This window comes from Festucalex cinctus, chromosome 18, assembly GCF_051991245.1.
Source record: "Festucalex cinctus isolate MCC-2025b chromosome 18, RoL_Fcin_1.0, whole genome shotgun sequence".
NCBI lineage: Eukaryota > Metazoa > Chordata > Actinopteri > Syngnathiformes > Syngnathidae > Festucalex > Festucalex cinctus.
The window spans coordinates 14,916,347-14,939,070 of record NC_135428.1 but is presented as its reverse complement, the minus strand read 5'-3'; the positions used below and the strand labels follow the sequence as shown (position 1 = coordinate 14,939,070).

Genomic DNA, 22,724 nt, shown 5'->3' with positions numbered 1-22,724 from the left:
TTTCGTGGGGAAGCGAGAATTCGCCACAAACTGTTATCAGCGGGGTTTGCAACAGTGTGGAAGAGTCATAGAAGTCAAATTTCACACGACAATTCAGGATCCCTAAATTGTGAGAAGTGTTTCGCATATGTCAAAAGCAAAAAACAATCGCGTCATATATGAGAGGAAGGAAAACAACATGACCCCGACGTGATTTGAACACGCAACCTTCTGATCTGGAGTCAGACGCGCTACCGTTGCGCCACGAGGTCTAAGACACGCGGTGGGTACTTTATGGTGTATATAAAGTTAAATCTGTGAAAATTACCCAACGTAATTACATGGTATTATTAATGGCAGACTTCCAAATCCACTCTTAAAAAATTAAAAAAAACAAAAAAAAAACACACACACAAACAATGGCAAGCCAGATAATGCGTTCTGACATGTAAATTTTACATTCCAAACTGCTAAAATAATGACTATAAATGATCCTATCCTTTTAATCCGGCGCGTACATTTTAGTTAACATTGTTTGTCGTCTTAATTAACGTTTATTTTAAAAAATGATTTCCATTGGCATTTGGCAATGGCGATGAACGTGTTCCTCTTTTCCCTCCTTTTCCCCACTGCAGCTATATATTGCGTGTCTTGCCTTGACTGCAGCAAAATCAAGTCATCATCATTAAAGCCAAGCTAACCGGATTTTGCTCAGTACATTTTCCAAATTAAACTACTTCGCGATTCACAATTATAATGTCGTAGATTCTACGACAGGCCATAGCCATTTGTGTATTTATTATGAATTTATTTTGCAAATCTATGTGTCCAATTCATCGACAGCGACCGGTGTTTAGCTAAAAAAATGTGACTCAACATTTTTATTTTGAAAATAGGCGGAACTGTAAGTGTGATATATTTTGAGAAATTGTTGCTCGCGCGACTGCGGGCCGAATCTGAGCTTGTTCTTTCTCCAAATGCGACTTGGTACCCACTGGCAGGCTTCGACGGGGGGCATGGCGGCACAAGCGATGGCCTGCCCCGGGCCCTAGGGTCGACTTTACGGAGGAGGAAACCGCGTAAAGGGAGCAAGACGGCAGGTGCGGGGCGATGCTGAAGCAACGAGGAGCAGCACTACTTCACACAGGTCAGCCAACGCTATCTATCTATCTATCTATCTATCTATCTATCTATCTATCTATCTATCTATCTATCTATCTATCTATCTATCTATCTATCTATCTATCTATCTATCTATCTATCTATCTATCTATAGCTCTATCTAGGGCTGGGCTATAATAAATACACCCCCCCCAGAAAATAAATAAATAAATAAATAAATAAATAAATAATAATAATAATAATAATAATATTTCCGATTTTAATCAAATTCCTGTCTGATTAAAAAAAAAAGAAAAATACAATTCAAAAAATTTTTGGTATTGTCCTCCCTCATCTGGGACATGCTTTATTTTCCCTGAAACAAAACACACAACGTCTATATAGGTTTCCCTCAGCAAAAACTTGTAACATATTAATACATATTATTTTCTTTATAGATAATGCAAACACAGAATATACATATACTTTACAAGGGAATCCAAAGTGGTTCCTAACATCTGAATTTTTTCCGTCCACTGTATCTCTCTGTGACTTTTGAAAACAAATGAGTATTTCATTCTATGTTGCAATATTTGTTTCTCAAATGCAATTGAATATAGTTTAAAAAGGTTATGAAGCAATAAGAAAGTTAAATGAACACATTCACTGCCAATGTTATTTGGCAAATATCCATTGTAACTGGGAGGGCTTTTACAACACTCCTGAAACAGGGAACGTCGACGTAAGAGCATGTTTGATCACGCAAGATATCCACCTCGGAGTACTTGTTTGCGAAGAGAAGAACGGAATCTTGACTTGTGTGCTGTTCTGAGTTGAGTTTATTGGAGCACATACAGTGGTTATTGTCTATCATAGCCTGTGTAAATAGTAAATATATCTTTGTGTTTGCAGGCGGGATGAGGGGAGACCTAATGGAAGCAGCGCGTTTCTAAGCAACAACAGCGCCAACGGACAATGGGCTACAAGGTACAAGTCACAGTACACAGAACACGGATGGGTGAATGACAAAGTCGGTCATTCAAAGGTGTGTTGATTTTATGCACAGCTCAAATAGTTGTCAAGCTAATAGTGACTCGTCGTCCACATCAGGACTCCCAATTTTACTAAGCTATCGGTAATGCCCGTCTAGGACAACATGTCAAGTTAGTCAACAATCAGCATTCAAATTATCATGCATTTTATTTTATTTTATTTTATTTTATTGCCATTTTTAGGATACAGTTAATACAACATTTTCACAATTTTCTCTCTACTTTATATTTTTTAATGATTCATACAGTAAATCTAATCCCCCCCCATCCATCAAGAGTTTCAGGTTCATAGTGATCGGGCTGCCAGGATTGTATCGGGGTCGCCTAACCGAACATGTCCCGCTACAGGATTGGCTGGAAATGATCCAGTTGACGTCAGACATTGAAAATAAATTATTAAAGATGTGATTTAAATAACAAAATGTACGGACTGAAATTGTAAAAAAAAAAAAAAAAAAAAAAAAACGTTCCCTGTTTCAGAAGTGTTGTAAAAGCCCTCCCAGTTACAATGGATATTTGCCAAATAACATTGGCAGTGAATGTGTTCATTTAACTTTCTTATTGTTACAACAGTTACAATGGATATTTGCCAAATAACATTGGCAGTGAATGTGTTCATTTAACTTTCTTATTGTTACAACAGTTGCAATGGATATTTGCCAAATAACATTGGCAGTGAATGTGTTCATTTAACTTTCTTATTGTTACAACAGTTACAATGGATATTTGCCAAATAACATTGGCAGTGAATGTGTTCATTTAACTTTCTTATTGTTACAACAGTTACAATGGATATTTGCCAAATAACATTGGCAGTGAATGTGCTCATTTAACTTTCTTATTGCTTCACAACCTTTTTAAACTATATTCAGTACATCTAATCCCCCCATCCATCAAGAGTTTCAGGTTCATAGTGATCGGGCTGCCAGGATCGTATCGGGGTCGCCTAACCGAACATGTCCCGCTACAGGATTGGCTGGAAATGATCCAGTTGACGTCAGACATTGAAAAGAAATTATTAAAGATGTGATTTAAATAACAAAATGTACGGACTGAAATTGTAAAAAAAACGTAAATAAACCTAAGAATATAAACACAAAATATATTGAATAAATAATAAAATACATTGACTAAATGATAAATACACAAAATAATTGTCTCAGATGTGACAAATATTGTCAGTTTAGATTGTTAACGTGTTCCTATTATCATTAAGACTGTGTTTTTAAGAAACCGAAGCTAACTTTGATAGCGCTGCTGTACTGACTAGTGTTGTTCCAATACCGATACTGGTATCGGCAAAGGTGCCGATACTGCATAAAAACAGTGGTATCGGTATCGGTGACTACTCACAAGTAACATGCCGATACCATTAATTCCAAAGCTAATATAGGATTTTGGATGCAGCATGCTGTGTCTTGATCGTGCAGGACATTCACTGGTATGTGACATGTTCACTGCATGCCGATCTAAGATATCCTATTGGCCCTTGAATGCTCTGAACCAGTGGCAGGACAGCTTTTCATGTTTAAAAAAAAAATGGTATGGTATCGGTATCGGTCGATACTGCAAAGCTGGGTATCGATATCGGGAGTCAAAAAACGGTATCGGAACAACACTAGTACTGACGTCACCGGAAAGCGCGAAGGCTCTTCGATCCATTTTTTTTCTCACTCTTAAAGTATCATGATTTTATATTTTTAGATGTATTTACAATTTTAATCCATAAATGTTGTTATTTTGAACAACTGTAAACGGACAATTTCCAGACAATCCTGTAGCGTGACGTCATCTGCAGGCGACCACATCTGACACCGACACCGGTGCTAACAAACAAACCTAACATGGACGAATGGACGCTGCAATTAATTCTGTTCTCGCAGGGGCGCTTCGTGCATTTCTAGCTGGTAATATGTTCATGCTTTTCTTTCTTTCTTTTTACTATATGTATTCTGCGGCCAATGAGCGATAAGGGTCCAATCAGCTTTGTTACAGATGGGTCACGTAATCAGCATTTCACTCTGGAGAGAGAACACGGGGATTCAGGCCGACATCTTTAAGCAGATACTGAGTGCCACTGCCATCTGTCACCCCTTCCTCGGGCAACCATGATGGACCCCCCCCCCCTTTTTTTTGTAAAGATGCTCTTGTTGGTTACACAACCATACAAATACACATTTGTTTCACTCAAAAAATTGTGGGTTATATTTTTCCAGCAAATCAGCTTCTTAGTGCTGCACTGTGATATGGATTATCACAAATACATTTTTTTTGATAATTTTTCTGATGAACCTCAGGACTTGAGGTGACTTATTTTTCAAATACAGTTTTGACCTTTGATATCTCCTCAAGGTCATACTTTTGTCCCCCACCGAAAAACTTTCTGGCCACATACATGTCCAACAACAAGTTTTACAATTTACATAGTTGACATTGCTGCATACTTGACCTTTGATCTTTTGCTTTGAAACTTAACTTATAGAAAGCCCAGAAGCCAAGCATAACTTAGTATCTCATCTTTGTAGTTGATTGCATGATCACATACAGTATTGTACTTGATTTTTTTTTTGATTTTTTTTTTTTGGTCTGGTGTTTTATAGTTTATATTTGTTGCTCCATGATAATCTTTTACATCTTGTTTATTTAGGTTAAAAAAGAAGTGTTGAAGGCAGAATTTTTAGAAAGATTTTTGGAGTTGTAGTTTCTGAACATTATATGATAAAATATTTGCTTACATTTCTTTTCATATTATCACTTTTTGCACTTTGTTTAAGAACAGGAAAAAAAATTCTTGGGGGGGGGAACATTGATAAAGTATTTTCTATTTATCAATTAACTTTGTCCTAATTTTGTTTAAAAAAGAAAAAGAAAACACAAAAACACTTACAAGTTTAAATTTGATTGAGAATAAGCAATTCAATGATACAGCTACCTTATTTATTTTATTTTATTTTTTTATTATATATAATTTTCAAAAAGTATCAATATCAGTGATACTGGCCCTGTATTTCCTAGGGATGTAACGATATCCAAACATCAAGATGCGATAATTATCACGATATTGTGGGGAGGTTGGCGATACAAAAAAAGGCCACAATATTGTTTTAAAAAAAAAAAAACTCCTACTAAAAACACACACACAATATTGTGCTTTTGTACATCATAGCAATGAAAAATATTCTAAAAATATGAGAAATGTATATAAAAATATATAAATATACCCTGGCTTGGCTGGCAACCAGTTCAAGGTGTACCCCGCCTACTGCCCGAAGCCAGCTGGGATAGGCTCCAGCATCCCGTGACCCTAGTGAGGAAAAGCAGTTAAGAAAATGGATGGATGGATATATAAATATAATATATATAAAATAGGGGTGTCAAAATTAGTGCATTCATTTTGAGTTTATTTAAAGTTTTTTTAACGCCACTATTTTTTTAATGCACGATTAATTTTAACTTACTTATTTGGAAAGCCTGTACTGGGGGAATTCCAAATGCAACATAGCAGACAGGTCCACATCAAAATCTAGAAGAAAAAAAAACAATATGCATGTATTTGTGGAGACAGGGGTCAAATTATATTTTACAATTTTAAAAGTGTGCAGAATTTCACAATTTTTAAAGATTAGATAGCTCACTCGTCTTTTTTACAGTACAGTACATCTTTTTTTATTTTAACTCAATTTTTTATTTATTGTTTTATTTATATTTATTTATATTTGTATTATTTATATTTCATTTAATTATTATGAAATTACTGTATTAACGACTAAAAGATGCAGCCGTATTTCCGTATTAGCCGTATTAGTTTAACATTTTTGCCCCGACTTTTATGTCAACAAGAGTATGAAAACTTGGGGGGAAAAAATTATTGTACATTTTATTGTACATTTAAAACAGTTGTAAAATTTGTGATTAATCATGAGTTAACTATGGAAGTCATGTGATTAATTACGATTCAAATTTTTCATCGCCTGACACCCCTAATATAAAATATTGAGGCACTTACTTGCTAATGCAAGCACACATTGAGCTCCTCCACATTTTGACTCTGTTCACAAGCATGTTACATTCTCCTTCATCTGACCATTAGAGTGGATTTTAAACATAGAAGGGCCAAAACATGCCTTGTGAAAATTAAACTGCACTAAAAAAAATAGCCACCAGAGGGTGCTACAACTGCACAAATGGAAATCAATTAGACTTTTAACAGATGTGCTGCTTTTAATATCGTGACATGACGACGATGATATATTATGGCAGTTTTAATATCGCAATATCAAGATATTGCCGTTATCGTTTACATCCCTAGTATTTATTGGTATCGGATCGATACCAACATTTGCAGTATCGCACACCACTATCGATTAGGGTGTCAGTACCAACCTTATTTTATATTTTGTATGTACTGGAATCCATCTGGCAAACAAATTTGTATCTAACATCACCGGTGTCAAATTGTGAGTCAACATACTTTATATGTGCAAAGTCAGACATGTTAAGTTTTAGTCCACCCGGTCCACTAAATGAGGATTACTGTCTGTGAAACCAGCAAGTACTTGAATAATCCACAGTGATACGATACCCGTGCCCTCCACCCAAAAAAAGATAAATAGGACGCTCCAGTCAAAGCAAAATGGAGCAGCAGCCTACTGAAAGGCCTCATTGCTTTTTTTTTTTTTTTTTTTTTAATTCTCCCGAGGTCAGTTGTTAAAAAAAGAGAAAATCTCCTCCCTTGGTCATTATCTGAAAAGAGCAGATTAATTTTCAGTAAGATGCAAGCAAGCCGTCAATCATGACCGGATCCACGAAAAGTGTCAGTGATAACCGGGTCAAGTGTGGGAGGAGCATGCTCTCCTATTTTCCCTTGTTTGTTTCGTTTTGGGTTTTTTTTCTTTCTCTCTCTTATATTTGGGGCAAACGCATTTCACTTCCCCTCCTCGTTTTCTACAGTTGCTCATCTTTCCCTTTCTCCCTCATACTTGCCTGCGGGGCAAGTATGAGTCGAACTCGTTCTCACTGCCTCTTTTCTTCTTGACGATACGACGGCCACGGCTCGTTCCGTAAGCCGTCTGGAATCTGAGAACAAGAACACAACAATTAGTCAAGCAATGGGGAAAAAGGCCACAGGCACTGGATGGCAACGGATAAAAAAAAAAAAAAAAAAAAAACGTCAGAAAACTAGTCAACTTAATTTCATTTTGTTTTCATTTCAGTGGTTATTATTTGAAATTGTTGTAAACTGTTTCATTTGGCGTCAAATTGGGGGGAAAAAAATGCTCATCATCTGGACCAGTTTGAGATTTACAAGCACGAGGGCGGCAAAGCCACAGCGGCAATCACTTGCGGACGCATTTCACCTCGTCCAACTGGTGTCAAATCCAAGAAAATGAAACAGAGGATTGTTAATTTCATTGCTTTAGATTTAGACTTATCAACCACTGTCTGTCGTCGGAAACACTGGCCGTTTGCTGAAACATAAGCGCAAAATGTATGTCTGGAATGCCACCTTGCTTGTTATTTGGGGTTGATGCATTCGGCCTCATTAGTATTCAGATGCCTATCTTCAAAAAACCAAAACATTTGAGAATTTTGTTTTACTCTAGCAACAGTTCTTGTTTAACCTCCATTCTTACCCGTCGGATTTACGTCTCGTCGTGGTTTCCAGAAGTACTTTTCAGGTTTGCTTCCGTGATTTTTCTTTTCAATCAATTTCCTGACTTTAGCTGGATTTTTTTTTTCATCCCCCTAAAACTTGTTCACCATGGTGTTAATTTTATCAGCCTTTTTTAATTTTAGTCTCAGTTTTAGTCCGGTGTCAATCACACTTGTTAATTTTTAACGTAGTTAGTCAACCCTTTATTTAGTCCATTTTTAGTCGACTATAAATCCAGCATTTCAGTCTTTATTTTAGTCCAAAAAAACCCCCACAATTTTATTCGTCCAGTCAACAAAAACTGTCAGTGTTTTGTTCAGGACAATCATTTTACCACTGTATATATATATATATATATATATATATATTTTTTATTTTTTTTTTATTTTTTTGTCAGCATATGATGTTGAACATTTTGGATCTCAAACTATTTCACATCAGATTTTCTCTCATCTTTTTTGATGAAAACACAACTTGACACACAATTAGAGTATATCAACAAGTGGCTACTATGGCTCCATGCTATGAACTAGTAAATTAGCCAGCATTAGTTTGCGGTCGGATGAGCATTATTATTGGAATTTTATAGCTGTTGGATTAATGTTGCATTATAACTATAATCTACTTTTTTTTTTTTTTTTTAACCGGTCACCGTGAATCCACCTCCTGTCAGTCCCATGTGTTCGTGCATGTTGCATTCGCTAGCTGCCGATTTGAAAGTGGGCGTGTCACTATTTGTCACAGATTAGCAGTGAGAAGATTTTACAAAAAACATTTTTGTCTTGTTTTTGTTAATGAACTAAAATAGCCATAGATTTTGTGTGGAATACATTTTCGTCTCGTCTTCATTAGTCGACGAAAATGCATACTGATTTAGTCCCAGTTATTGTTTATTAACTCATTCAAAAAGTATGTTTCTATCTGTTTCCGTTTTGCAGCAATTAGCATTAGAAGAGAGCTAAGTTTCATCAGTTTTCACAAATCTATTTAAAATTGTAAGTAATTGAGCTTTTTTTCTAGATGGCCCTGGTTGATCTACTTTGCTCTGCTGCCACCTGCTGGCCGTTTGTGTAATAACTACCATTTCTGCAACTGTTCTTTGCAGTTGAGAGGCTGCATCAAAGCCTTCTGCATGCTCTAGCATTAAAAAAAACAAAAAAAAAACACGTATAAATACGTCTTTGGGACACTTAGAACATTAAAAAAAACGTATTTATATGTTATTGGGAGCAAATGAGTTAATGAGGGTTTTAGTCTAGTGTAGTCTAATTTTAGTCTGCCCCTCTTAATGAAGGTAATGAATTTTATTTTTGCTTTTATTTTCAGAATTTATTTTGAAAGCATTATTATTTTTAAAGCACCATTTTACTTTATGCAACTGTCTCTAAGTTGACTTTGGGCAAAAGGAAACGTACATCCTGGACTTGTCACCAGCCAGTCACAGTGCCTATTTTATTTTATTTTATTTTAAAATTATTCAAAGTGTCTATTTTTGTTTTTTTACTTTTTTTCCGATATATATCTATTTTGCTGAGATGGAGTTATTTTAGTTAACTAAAACTAACGGAAAAACTAAAACTAAAATTCACAAAAACAATTTTGTTAACGAAATAACATAAAAATGAAACTAACTGAAACTACATTTTATGTTTACAAAACTAACTAAAAGTAACAAGTCAAGTCATCTTTATTTACATAGCACTTTCAACCAGCCATACCGGTGTAATTATAGCAAAACATGTCCTTCGTTTTAGTCTTTGGTAATTAATTTAATGCATGAGCCTTTGTGGATGATTTTTAATGTGATTTTAAGTAGATTTATTTTTATATTAACCGGAATAAGGACGTTTGAAAGTGTGTCACACAGAAGTGACGTCATCTAGCAGCAGCCACTATTCATGGTGTTTTTTAAATATAGCTCACAAATTATACTCATTTAAAAAAAAAAAAAAAAGCTAATACTGAAACCAACTAAAATTACCGTAAACTAAAAGTAAGCTTTTATAAGTAACTAAAACTAATAAAAACTAACAGAACCACACTAAAAACGAATTAAAACGAACTAAATTTAAAAAACAAAACTCAAAATGAAATAAAAACTAACTAAAATGAAAATTCCAAAACTATAATAAACCTGCTGAGATGTTAATTTAGTCCAAAATATTTAACAAAATAATAAGAATATAGTTTACAATATTCTTAAAAATGCTTTAGATTTTAAAAATTTGATTCAATGAAATAAAATACAGTATTTGCTTTCATTTTTAAATCTGATTTCTTTTCATTTTGTAAAATATTTTATTTCAAAACATGACATTTCACAAAAGCCATACCCCCCTCAGTTGACACGTTTGTCATCCTTCTGGACACTTAAACGTACGAGAGCAGGTCAGTGAGCACTTCTGGAGCAATACAAACGCGATATCGCAAAATCGTCTACAGTATGCTTTGGAAGGACATATTCATAAATCATAATATTATAGTATGCAGAAAAGCGGACTGCGACAATGGAGGCTAAGCATGCATACCTGTTGTCTTTGTACAAAATAATAGCAGCTTTGTGTTCAACTAGTAATAATGTTGATATTTCATACTCAGTCAACTTGATTTATTAAATTGAGATGAGATCATGATTTTCAGCATTCTGTGTATTGACATGTTCCAATGGTTTATTTTTATTTTTTTGCAGATCCCCGGGGCAGCGATGGACCGCGTGAGCCTGCTGTGGCGTCTGCGTCGCCGTGCTCGCCGCGGCGCCCTCTGCATGGCCGCCTTCTGCGTCGCCATGACGCTGCTGTACGCCCTGTGCGCCGAGAACAGCGTGACCGTCACCGACGCCATCTTCGGCGTGCGGGCGCGTACCCGGGCCCAGCCTCGCACGCACGCCGTCGTCAAGGTACGCGACAGCAGCGTTTACCGTTGTGAGGTCTGTTTTTTGTTTTATCGATTTATTTATTTATTTATTTATTTATTTATTTTTATTTATTTGTTGATTTCATCTTACTTATTTTGTTTATTTTATTTTATTTATTTTATTTTATCTATTTTTGGTTTTTTGATTTATTTATTTGTTTTTTTAGAATAGATTAATATATGAATTATTCAATCAATTAATTGACTAATTGGATTCATTTTAATTTTGGATTAAAGGGTATTACAAAAACATTTTTTTCCCCTGATAACTGATTATTAACCAGTAATGGGTGTTTATTTTGTACTTCATATTCATATAGTGACTAAAAAAATTAGGGGGGGGGGATTGATGATGTACTATGTTACCAGTAGGGGTGTGACGATATATCGATATCACGATAAACACGATAAATCGTGATACTTTGTCTCCCAATAGATTATCAATACGCCTACACAAGTATCGCAATATTTGTTATTAATACAGCCGCCATAATGGCTCCATTGTTCATTACTTATTGAGCAATAACTTGGAGGGCCACTAGGGGGAGCGCCTCATAATAGTGGTGGGGATATGGGCGAAGAAGAGCTTAGTTTTATTATTATTATTATTATTATTATTATTATTATTACTAATAATTTTTATTATTTTTTATTATTTTTATTTTTATTTTTTTATATTTATATATAGTAATATATATTTATATTATATTTATATTGGTTTTGTTATATTATGTAAGTATTTTATTTTTATTATGTATTTATTATTATTATTATTATTATTGTCTTATTATTTATTTGTTTTACATTATTGTTATTATTTAATGATTAGTTTTATTGTATATTATTGCGGATTTATCGCCTGACCAATATATCGATAATCGCGGTATCGTCATATCATGAGATAATCATTATCGTGAGCCTTGTATCGCATATTGTATCGTATCGTGAGGTACGCAGAGGTTCCCACCCCGAGTTACTGGTTCGATCATTGTTTTCCAAAGTAAAAACAGATGTTTGCAAATATCTTATTTTGATTGAATACAGAAGATAATCAGTCTTCTTTCATACAGGACTACAGAATTCGGTGAGCAATTACGATTGATATGCTGAAATCAGAAGATTAGGACAATTTAAACGATTCCTCCATGATAAAATAGTTGTCGATTATTTTGATAATCAATTACTTGTCGAGTAATCGATTAATTTTGACAGCTATCGAGTTGTCTTACACTAAAAAAAACAAAAAACAATTGAAATGTAGCTTCCCATTTGTACACTTAACCCCATCCCGCGACCTTCCCCACCAGGCGCTACGAGGTAGCGCCAAGCTCCCGTACGTGGACCCCCAGAAGCTCCCCGGCGTGGTCCCGGGCGACCCCCGCCGGCCCATCCCCGTGCTGTCCTCGCCCAACCACACCCGGGATCACCAGCCTACCAAGCCAAAGCCCAGGGAGGGCGGCGGTTTCATCACCAGCATGCTGCCGCGGACCCTGGCGCGAGCGCTGGACACCCTCTTCGGGGGCCGCCGGCGGGGTCAGCTGAGCGGCAAAGGCGGCGACGCCGAGTTCTTCGGGCCCAACAGCCTCCTGGGGAAGGTGTGGAACGAGCACATGTCCAGCAGCATGCTGTCCAACAGGCTGAAGAAGGTGGCCGCCAACTATCAGGTGAGTGCGACGGCAAAAACAAAAGGCATCGATGGCGAGTTTTTAACTCTCTGACTGTCAAATGTTATCCAAAAAACAAACAAAAAAAAAACAACCCAGACAGTGTAAGCCGATTTTGAGCATTTTCACTCATCTTTCAAGGCAAACAGAATATTGTGTGAGTATAAAAACATGGTGGATATCATGTGAAAGATTGGATTCCATTCTTTCATTAGAAAAAAAAGTATCCGTTTAGGTTCTTTAGTAATCACAATTTGAAAATAGATCAGTTGAGTGTCATAAGCGAAAATCGAAAAAGACAAGGAGAAAACAAGCTTTTGTGAAAGCGTTCGATTTCATCAGCTTCATCATGTTTAATTGTAATTTCATACACCTTGAGCCAAATGAAAAGAGATACAATACTGCCATCTGCTGGCCATAGTTAATGGGTGTTGATTTCACAACTCTATTGACCAGCGTTGCACATAATTATGGAGGACCAAAACTGCCAAAATTCAAAATAAATAAATGACTAAAAGTGAAAATAAAAATGGGTATAAAAAATATAATTCGAAAATTACATCCAAAAAATATATATATATATAAATGGGAAAAAAAATAAAAATATAGATATATGAATAAATAAATAAATAAATACATTTGTATTTAATTTTTGAATGATATTTTTTTTTAATATCCATTTTTATTTTCACTCTTAGTCATTTATTTATTTATTTAGTCATTTATTTATTTTTAATTTTGGCAGTTTTGGGCCACACTGCCAAGTCGAAATGTTATTCAAATGAGGAGGCGAACTGCAAAAATTCAAAATAAATAAATGACTAAATAAATAAATAAATAAACAAACAAACGACTAAAAGTGAAAATAAAAATGGGTATAAAAAATATCATTTAAAAATTATAAAAAATAATTAAAAATGGAAATAAAAAGAGCAAAAAATATATATATATATATATATAAATATATACATTTGTATTTAATTTTTTGTATCTGCTTTTATTTTAATTTTTAGTCATTTATTTATTTATTTTGTCATTTATTTTATTTATTTAGTCATTTATTTATTTTGATAGTTTGCCCCCTCATTTGAATAACATTTCGACTTGGCAGTACTGCCCAAAACTGCCAAAATTAAAAATAATTAAATGACTAAATAAATGACTAAATAAATAAATAAATGACTAAATACATAAATAAAGGGCTAAAAGTGAAAATAAAAACGGATATAAAAAATGTAATTCAAAAATTAAATACGAATGTATTTATTTATTTATATGTATATATATATATATATATATATATATATATATATGTATATACTATATATATTTTTTCTTTTTTATATATTTTTTTGGATATAATTTTTTAATTATATTTTTTTATATCTATTTTTAATTTCACTTTTAGTCATTTATTTATTTTGAATTTTGGCAGTTTCTGATCCTCCATAGGCACAAAAAAAAAAAAAAAAAACAGTAAATTAATGAATGCGGTCAAACATTTTTTGATGTTCCCTCGTCTAGGCGATGAACAAATACGGCGTGGACATCCCCGACGCGGCGGCCATGGCTCGCAGGCCGCAGCTGAGCGGGGCCGAGCTCCTGTGCCAGCTCCGGCGGAAGGTGGCGCTGTCCACACTGACGTCCGACCTGCCGTCTTTCTCCTCTCTGCCGTGGGCCTCGCAGCTGCCGCCCAAGCCACTCGCCGCCGATGTGGGACCGTTCAAGAGCTGTGCCGTGGTGTCGTCCGCCGGCTCGCTTCGGGACGCCGGCCTCGGCAAAGAGATAGGTGGGAGGGAGCACGTGACAAAGCTTTAAAGAGATACGTGACTCATTGAGCCATTTTCAGCAGTGAAAAGTAAATATTTTGTCCAGAATGAATTTGATAACTTGATTCTTCTTCATGTACAATTAATACCTTTGAAAACTAATTTTTCCACGTGCTGTCGAACGACCAATCACAGCTCACCTGTTTTCTGGGTTTGGTCAGCAAACTGAGCCATGATTGGTCATCACCTACTTCCTCAGCGCACAGGTGATGTCATCTTCAGTTGACAGCAAGTGGAAAAACAACTTTTTTTAAAGGTATTAATTGTACATGACAGAGAATGAAGTTATCAAATTCATTCTGGACAAAATATTAGCTTTTTACTGATTTAAATGACTTGATGAGTTTAATATCCCTTTAAACGCGTACTTCATTTCCTTTTTTTTTTTTTTGCATTTTTTTTTTTGGGTACTTCATTTGGAGTTTTTTTGCAGTTTTTGTTTGATGCGTTTCCTTTTATTTCTGTCCTTTTCTGCTTTTTACCTTTCCTTTTTCTTGTCTTTTTTCTTTTTTCCTATTTTCTCTGTTTCACTTATTTTTCTTTCTTTTCCTCTTTTTCCTTACTTTTATTTACTCTACTTTTTGTCTATTTTTTTCTCTCATTTGTCATTTTCCCATTATTTCTGCTTTTTTAACTTGGAAAAGAGGGATATACATTTTTCCTCGTTTTCACCGCCTTTTTATTTCTTTTTCTATTTTTCCTTTTTTTTCCTTTTTCATTTTCTTTTTTCTCGTCTGTATTTTTTCCTTTTTTGCTCTTTTCCTGTTTTGCCTAATTCTTCTCTTTCCTGTTTTCTGATAGTCTCTTCTCCCGTTTCCTCAGAATTCTGTTTTTTTTTTCATTTTTTGTCATTTTCCCCTTATTTCCATTTTTTTAACTTGAAAAAGAGGGATATACATTTTCTGTTTTTCTTGCTTTTTTTTCTTTTTCCATTTTTACTTTTTCATTTCCCTTTTTTGTTGTCTGTATTTCCTTTTTTTGCTCTTTTTCTGTTTTGCCTAATTCTTTTTGTTCATGTTTTTTATGGTCCCTTCTCCCTTTTCCTCTGAATTCTTTTTTTTTTTTTTTCATTTTTGTCATTTCCCCCTTATTTCTTTTTTTTAACTTGAAAAAGAGGGATATAAATTTTCCGTTTTTCTTGCTTTTTTTTCTTTTTCCATTTTTTCTTTTTCATTTCCCTTTTTTGTTGTCTGTATTTCCTTTTTTTGCTCTTTTTCTGTTTTGCCTAATTCTTTTTGTTCATGTTTTTTATGGTCCCTTCTCCCTTTTCCTCTGAATTCTTTTTTTTTTTTTTCATTTTTGTCATTTCCCCCTTATTTCTTTTTTTTAAAACTTGAAAAAGAGGGATATCAATTTCATTTTCCCCTCTTTTTTATATTTTTCCTTTTTTTCTTTTTCACCTTTCATCTCATGTTCAGTCATTTTCACTATTTATTCTTTATTCTTTTCTTTTTCCTCTTTTCCCGCCTCATTGCCTCATTTAGTCTTTTTCAATTTTCTGTTTTCTTTTTTCTTTTCCACCTTTTGTCTCATGTTTTGTCGCTTTCTTGTTTCCTTTTTCACTCTTTTTTCCTTTAATCATTCGTTTACTTTTTTTTTGGTCCTTTTTCCCCTTCCTCTGCTTTCTTTCATCTCACTTTTAGTTTCCTTTTTGATTTTTTTCTCTTTTTGCAAAGTCTTTTCCCCTTCTTTGTAATTTTCCCTTAACAATAATGGAATTACGAGAAAAGTGGAATGCAGTTGCAACAAGGCATTTGATTTTTCTCTTAGTTCCTCCATCTCTTTTCTCTCATTCCCATTTTAACCGTTTCCTTTTTTCTCCCCACTCTGAAACTGTCAGACTCCCACGATGCCGTGCTGCGCTTCAACGGAGCCCCCACCGAGCGCTACGAGAAGGACGTCGGTTCCAAAACCACCATCCGCCTCTTCAACTCGCAAGTAAAGCCGCAGTAATAATAACATGCACAAACTAACGTTCCACCTTTGAGACGATAACGCGGGTTGTCTCGCAGGTGATGTCGTCTGACGAGCACCACTTCCTGTCCAGCTCGCTGTACAGCTCGGGCGTGTTGGTGGCGTGGGACCCCGCCCCCTTTTCCGCTAACCTCACAAAGGTGTTGCATACGACAGGAAATAATCGATGTTAAGCGTCAAACATTTTGCTGACGGCGTCCATTTTGCAGTGGTTAGACCACACCGACTACCCCATCTTCAGCCAGTACCAGCGCTACAGGCGGCTGCACCCCCAGCAGCCCTTCTACATCCTGCACCCGCGCTTCCTCTGGCAGATTTGGCAGCAGATACAGGACAACATGCCGGAGCCCATCCAGAAGAACCCGCCCTCATCTGGCATGCTAGGTAACGTGCGCTTTTGATTGACTTTCATTGTTGATCCCTCAACGTTATTGTCACTTCATGTTATTTTTTTGTTTTTGTTTTTTCTAGTCGCTGTGTCATGCGATTAAAATTCTTAATCACAATTAATCGCATGACTTCAATAGTTAACTCATGATTAAAGGGATACGTGACTCATTGAACAATTTTCAGCAGTGAAAAAATAATATTTTGTCAGAATGAATTTGATAACTTCATTAATTTTCATGTACAATTAATACCTTTAAAAAGTAATTTTTCTACATGCTGTCAACTATGATGACATCACCTGTGCTGAGGAAGTAGGTGATGGCCAATCATGGCTCACTTGTTTTCTGGGTTTGGTCAGTAAACTGAGCCATGATTGGTCGTTACCTACTTCCTCAGCACAGGTGATGTCATCAGTCGTAGAAAAATTACCTTTTTAAAGGTATGAATTGTACATGAAAAATAAGGAAGCTACCACATTAATTGTTGAAAAAATATTAACTTTTTACTGCTGAAAATGTCCCAAAGAGTCAAGTAACCCTTTAATCGCAAAATATCTGCTCTAAATGTACAATTTTTTTTTCTAAGTTTTCATACACAGGGTTTCTTACAGGGAAGTCAACGTGATTCTCAAAAACAAAACAAAACACCATGACACCACATAAGCCATTTGGTATTTTCTGGTATTTATGAGCATTTGTTGGTTTTAATTAAGGGGCGTCGGAGATTAAAATTTTTCATCGGAATTAATCGCATGACTTCAATAGTTAACTTGCAATTAACCACAAATTTTATATCGGTTCTAAATGTACAATAAAATATTTTGTATTTAGTTTTCATTTTAGTATAGTTTTCATTCTCTTGTTAAAAAGTGGGGGGAAAATGTTGAACATAAATATGGCTGCAGCTTTTAGTCATTGATACAGTAATTTCATAATTCATAAATTGGGTTAAAATTAAAAAGTTGAACTGTACTATAAAAAAATTTGTGTGATATTGATTTGTGTTGAGGTCAGTATTCTGCCACTAGATGTCATAATTGCATTTGTAAGACATTGGCGAGAACTCAGTGCATTTTTCTTTTCATATTAAGATATATATAATCTTTAAAGGGATACTTTACTTATTTTGCCATTTTTGGCAGTCAAACACCTAATAAAGGCCATATTAACCAACTAGTTACAGATACAAATTGTAAAGCTGTTTTCGTGACTCTCTTCAAAAGTTTGTAATGCACAGTAGCTCCTTTTCAACCAAGTTGGAGTTTTCTTCTCTTTCTTCCACTCAGGCACAGTTCTGATGATGTCCATATGCGAGGTGGTGCACGTGTACGAATTCCTGCCGTCTCGCCGCAAGACGGAGCTGTGCCACTACTACCAGCGCTTCTACGACGCCGCCTGCACCCTGGGCGCCTACCACCCGCTGCTCTATGAAAAGAACTTGGTCAAGCGCATGAACCAGGGGCCCGACAGCGACATCTACGCCCACGGGCGCGTCACGCTGCCCGGATTCAGCAGCCTCAAGTGCAACGCGACGCGTGCAGGTTAAAACCGCCCTGCATGACAAGTCGGTTGGAATACACACTGGAGTCCAAATCTTTTAGATGTGCCTGCTGAAAATATGTGTCACGTAGACGATATCATTAATTAATGAGTTGCGGAATTATGGGAATTTTCCAAGTTGGAAATAGGCATGGGCCGGTTACCGGTTTCAAGGTACAGACGGTTTTAATAAGTCACTCTTTAAAACTTTCCATTAGCGGTACAAGCTGTTTGTTTTTTGTTTTTTTTGTTTTTTTGGGGTTGTTTTGCTTTTGAAGTCGTCAATGCACTCACTGTGACATGACTCCTCCACCTTCCATTGTTGGTGTGAGCAATCAGTGAGGGTAACGGTAGAAGGAGGATTTTTTTTTTTATTTATAAGCGTCACCATCACTCTGACAAATTTAAGATAACATTAATATACTAGTACAATGCTTTCTTGCAATGTTTGCAACAATCTATAAGAGCTACAATTGGTGAACTAAATAATTTAGACGCGCTACAGAGGCAGTTAGCTAGCTAATTAGGATAGCTAACATCTGTTTGTTTTCGCTCTGAAGTTACTTCACAAAGCCGGTAACAGCAGAGAAGTAGCTACTCGTTTTATAGGAAATAAGTTCTTTAACTACTACATTTTGAATTTACTCTGAATTTTTTTTCTTTTTATGTTTTGCTACCGAGGCAGATAACACGCTAACTAGCATAGCTAGCTAAGAATAGCTAATATTTGTTTCCACTTTGATGCTACTTCACAAAACTGAGAAGAGCAGAGCAGTAGCTACTCATTTTGGGAGAAATGTTATCATGCAGGTGGATTGCATTTGGATTTTTTTATTTTTTTTTTATTTTTTACGTTTACGAACGTACCAACAGAGCACATTCAATGAAAAGTGTTCCATACCCAAACAATTAAAAAACAATACACAAAGCCCTGAAACTGCGTTATTCTTGCACAGTCATCGTATAGTCAGAATCGTAATACTGGCCCATGCCTAGTTGGGAACTTTACACGGGAATTTAGTGGGAATTTATGGGAATGAAAGGTAGCTTGATGGAAATAAAAACTTGACTGAAGGAAAGCAATTAGGTACAGTAATGCCCTCACGCATGGGCAAGGAGAGCAATCTATTTTACATGGGTGTTTTAACGAAACATTAATTGACAACGATTGACATGAATATTGTGTGTGTGTGTACATATATATATATATATATATATATATATATATATATATATATATATATATATATATATATATATATATATATATATATATGCCTGAATTATACATTTCCATTAAGTTACCATTAATTCCCATCGAAAATGTCCTATTTGGAGTATTTCTCAAACTGTATTTTTTTTTTTTTCCTGATTGTTTTCATGATCAGAAGTTGCTGAAAAGAGACTTTTTTCTTCTTTTTTTTGGCCACACATATCATCTTGAAGGAGAAAACATGTAAAAAGAACAGTTTGATACATCCAGAGCATACTTGATAAATCGTTTTGGGGGGTAATGAATGTCTTTAATTTGCAAAACTTGTCTTGCATTTTTTTTTTTATTAATTGCATCTCATATTGATGTTTTGATACTCACGTGTTATGTTGGTGGTGGGGGAATCTCCTGAAAGGAAATACTATGTATATATATTTTTTCACGCACACAAAAATATCTTTCATAGCTCAAAATACCCCTGGAATATTTCCACACGTTACCTTTGTGAGTTATTGTGGTTCCGTTCACCGCTCCTCAGCTTTTCAACAGAGTTGCTTAGGAGCAAAATCCACACGAGGGGGCCAAAGCCCCTCTTTTGTATTAAGCAGTAAATAGCAGTAGAACTAGGTGGGACTAATGGGAGGACACCCATTGGCAATTTGGCGTCTCTAAACCTAACATATACATTTTTAAAATGTGGGAGCAAGTCAGAGTACCGAGAGAGGCCACAGAGGCATAGGGAGATTCAAACCCAGAACCTCTCAACTGTGAGGCACACCTGAAAACCACTAGCTACTTGAAAGAAATTTACGATCCACGTTTTCAGCACTAAGCTCTGAAAAACGGCAGCTTTTGTCAAGAAATGGACTTGAATGTGATTTTTGAGGGTAATATAACAGTAGATGATGCACACGAGCAAGCACTTGAAATTTTTGAGCGAAATTTTCTATCGTACATTGTCGAAAATATGTAAGGAGTCGCTTGCTTGAAGGATCACTGGAGTTACATGATGTAATTTTTCTAGTAGCTGCTTTTATTCACTGTTATGTCGAAAGCAGTTTGTCACCACCAGTATTTTTATAGTCGCAGAAGACATGCATTTTTATTTTTTTTTTGCAGGGAGCTACAGTAAGCGTAAAAAGTGTTATCGTAAATATATATCGTAGCTGTCTTTTTTTACCATCATAACAAGGAGAGACTTGAACGCCTGAAAAGAGACAAGAGAAGAATTTTCACTCATGGAGGCAGCACTTCCCCAAACACAATCCAAACCCCCCACCCAACACACACACACGCACACACTCAAATATATTTGATTTGTGAATCCAACAAAACACAATGCACCTCTGCTTACCTATTTGTCTTGGACATAATTACTTCTATTACTATGACTATGTCGGACAATCATTTGTGTGTTGATTATCATATACTGTTCTCAAATGTTCATCGTTGCATCCAACATGACTGCAGTCCTGCTTACCATTTGGCTTTTTAGGTTTGTGGGCAGTTCAGCAAGGACTTTTATACATCACATCAGGCCGTTTTCTTGATTTTCTGTGTAAAATAAAAAGACTTTGGTGGATATATTGTATCGTATTAGACAGCACTTCTTAAAATTACACCAAAATGATAAAAGATAAAAGTGGAAGATGTAATATGAAGTAAAACATTCCTATTAACTCTTTTACTGCCACACGTTATCAAAGAAAAACTTTGATATGACAGAGGCTTTGATCATTGATGAAAAAGAGATACAATGCTTCCATCTCCTGGCCATAGTTTAGAGTGTTTTAGATTCCACAACCCATTGACCAGGCAGCGCTGCACTTAGACGTTGCACTGAGAAAAAAAAAATAAAAAAATGTGTTGACGTTATTTAACGTTTATGGCAATATACGTGGTGATTTTACTGATCGTTATTAAACGTTTTTGGCGGTCAAAGAGAAGGTCAAAGACGGGCAGTTTAGGTGTTGTCATATTCACGACGTTTTGCGACTTTTTCTCTGACATTTTGTCATTTAAACATCTTCTGTCAATACGTCTTCTGTGGCTTTCTTTTCCGCCCCCTGTTGACTATGAGCAGTAAGAAACACATTTTTTATTAGTATTATTTTTTTTATGTATTTAAAAGGTTATCAGAGCGTGAAAGCATTTTTTTTTTTGTTTCTAGACAGCTGAATTATTGATGTCAGTGCATTTCTGAGGGCAACATTTGATCTCTATGCAGCCACTCATCGCACCTCGCATGCTTCATTTCTGGTGCACTTTGCGAGGATTCTCTTAGCTTTCTTTTTGCCTCAGAGTTGCACGTCTTTCTGAAGTTTTGCCTTCCTAATCCTCACCTTTGGAGGAGTCACCGTTACTGATGTCAGGGGTGGGGAACCTGCGAGAGCATTTTGTCTACCCTCGTTATAAAACCCCCCAAAATATTAAAACCAGGGGTGTCAACATTAGTGTTTTAATTTTGAGTTAATTTAATGCCACTTATTTTTTTTTTTAAGGTGCGCTTAATGACCACCTCAGCCTGTTCTGGGGGAATGCCAGTCGTAATGCAGCAGATGCGTTCAGATCAAAATTTAGAAGTAATAAATGAAATAATAATGCATATATTTGTGGAGACTGGCGTCAAGTTGTATTTTACAACTTTAAAAATGTGCAGAATTTCACAAGTTACTTCATGTTAAAGATTAGATCTTAATATAAAAATAAAAATGCACTGATATGTCACCAATGTCTTACAAATGCAATTATGCCATCTAGTGGCAGAAAAGTGACCTCCACACAAATCCATACCACACTCGTTTTTTACAGTACATCGTATTCATTTTAAATCTTGTGAATTATTATTGCGATTGGCTGGCAACCATTTCAGGGTGTACCCTGAAATGCTACTGCCCAAAGCCAGCTGGGATAGGCTCCAGCACCCCCACGACCCTTGTGAGGAGCAAGCGGTTAAGAAAATGGATGGATGGATTTTATTGTATATTTAGATCAGATATAAAATTTGCGATTAATCGTGATTAAAACTATTGAAGTCGTGCCATTAACTACGCTTAAACATTTTAATCGTCTGACACCCCTAATTAAAACCAACAAATGATCATAAATACAGATAGAAAATACCAAATACAAAAGACTTTTGGAAATCCTCACCCCTGGCTGATGTGGTGTCATGGTGTTTCGTTCTGTTTTGGTTTTTGAGAATCGTGTTCACTTCCCTGTAAGAAACCCTGCAGATTTTGTTAAATGGCAAAACAAGAAAAGAAAAAAGAAAAAAAAAAAGCTCTTGATGTTTGTTTGGGTGTTTTCAAGGGGTTCAAATCCCATGCATGTGTTCTGTTCTATTCTGTCCTTCACTGTAGGAAACATTATGAATTAACGTCGCTGCCTGAACAATAAAGCAGACTGTGGTTCAGGA

The 22,724-nt window shown here is 35.6% G+C and overlaps 1 protein-coding gene and 1 non-coding gene across 4 annotated transcripts; one reads left to right on the top strand and one right to left on the bottom strand.

Annotated features, from left to right (window-relative positions):
• Window positions 1–179: 179 nt before the first annotated feature.
• trnaw-cca (transfer RNA tryptophan (anticodon CCA)) lies at window positions 180–251 on the bottom strand. The gene has a single exon. It is a non-coding gene; the product is annotated as a tRNA-Trp (tRNA).
• On the top strand, window positions 241–22,724 carry st6gal1 (ST6 beta-galactosamide alpha-2,6-sialyltranferase 1). 3 transcript variants are annotated; one of them, XM_077505101.1, is made up of 10 exons: window positions 241–262; window positions 981–1,126; window positions 1,993–2,067; window positions 10,475–10,681; window positions 12,006–12,362; window positions 13,887–14,151; window positions 16,032–16,129; window positions 16,204–16,305; window positions 16,375–16,549; window positions 17,841–22,724. In XM_077505101.1, the coding sequence occupies exons 3-10, from the start codon at window positions 2,056–2,058 to the stop codon at window positions 18,098–18,100; spliced, it is 1,476 nt and encodes a 491-aa protein (XP_077361227.1). In that variant the 5' UTR covers window positions 241–262; window positions 981–1,126; window positions 1,993–2,055; the 3' UTR covers window positions 18,101–22,724. The 3 variants fall into 3 exon arrangements, with proteins under 3 accessions (XP_077361227.1, XP_077361225.1, XP_077361228.1); XM_077505099.1 differs by lacking the exon at window positions 241–262 and adding an exon at window positions 410–883; XM_077505102.1 differs by lacking the exons at window positions 241–262; window positions 981–1,126; window positions 1,993–2,067 and adding an exon at window positions 7,719–7,810.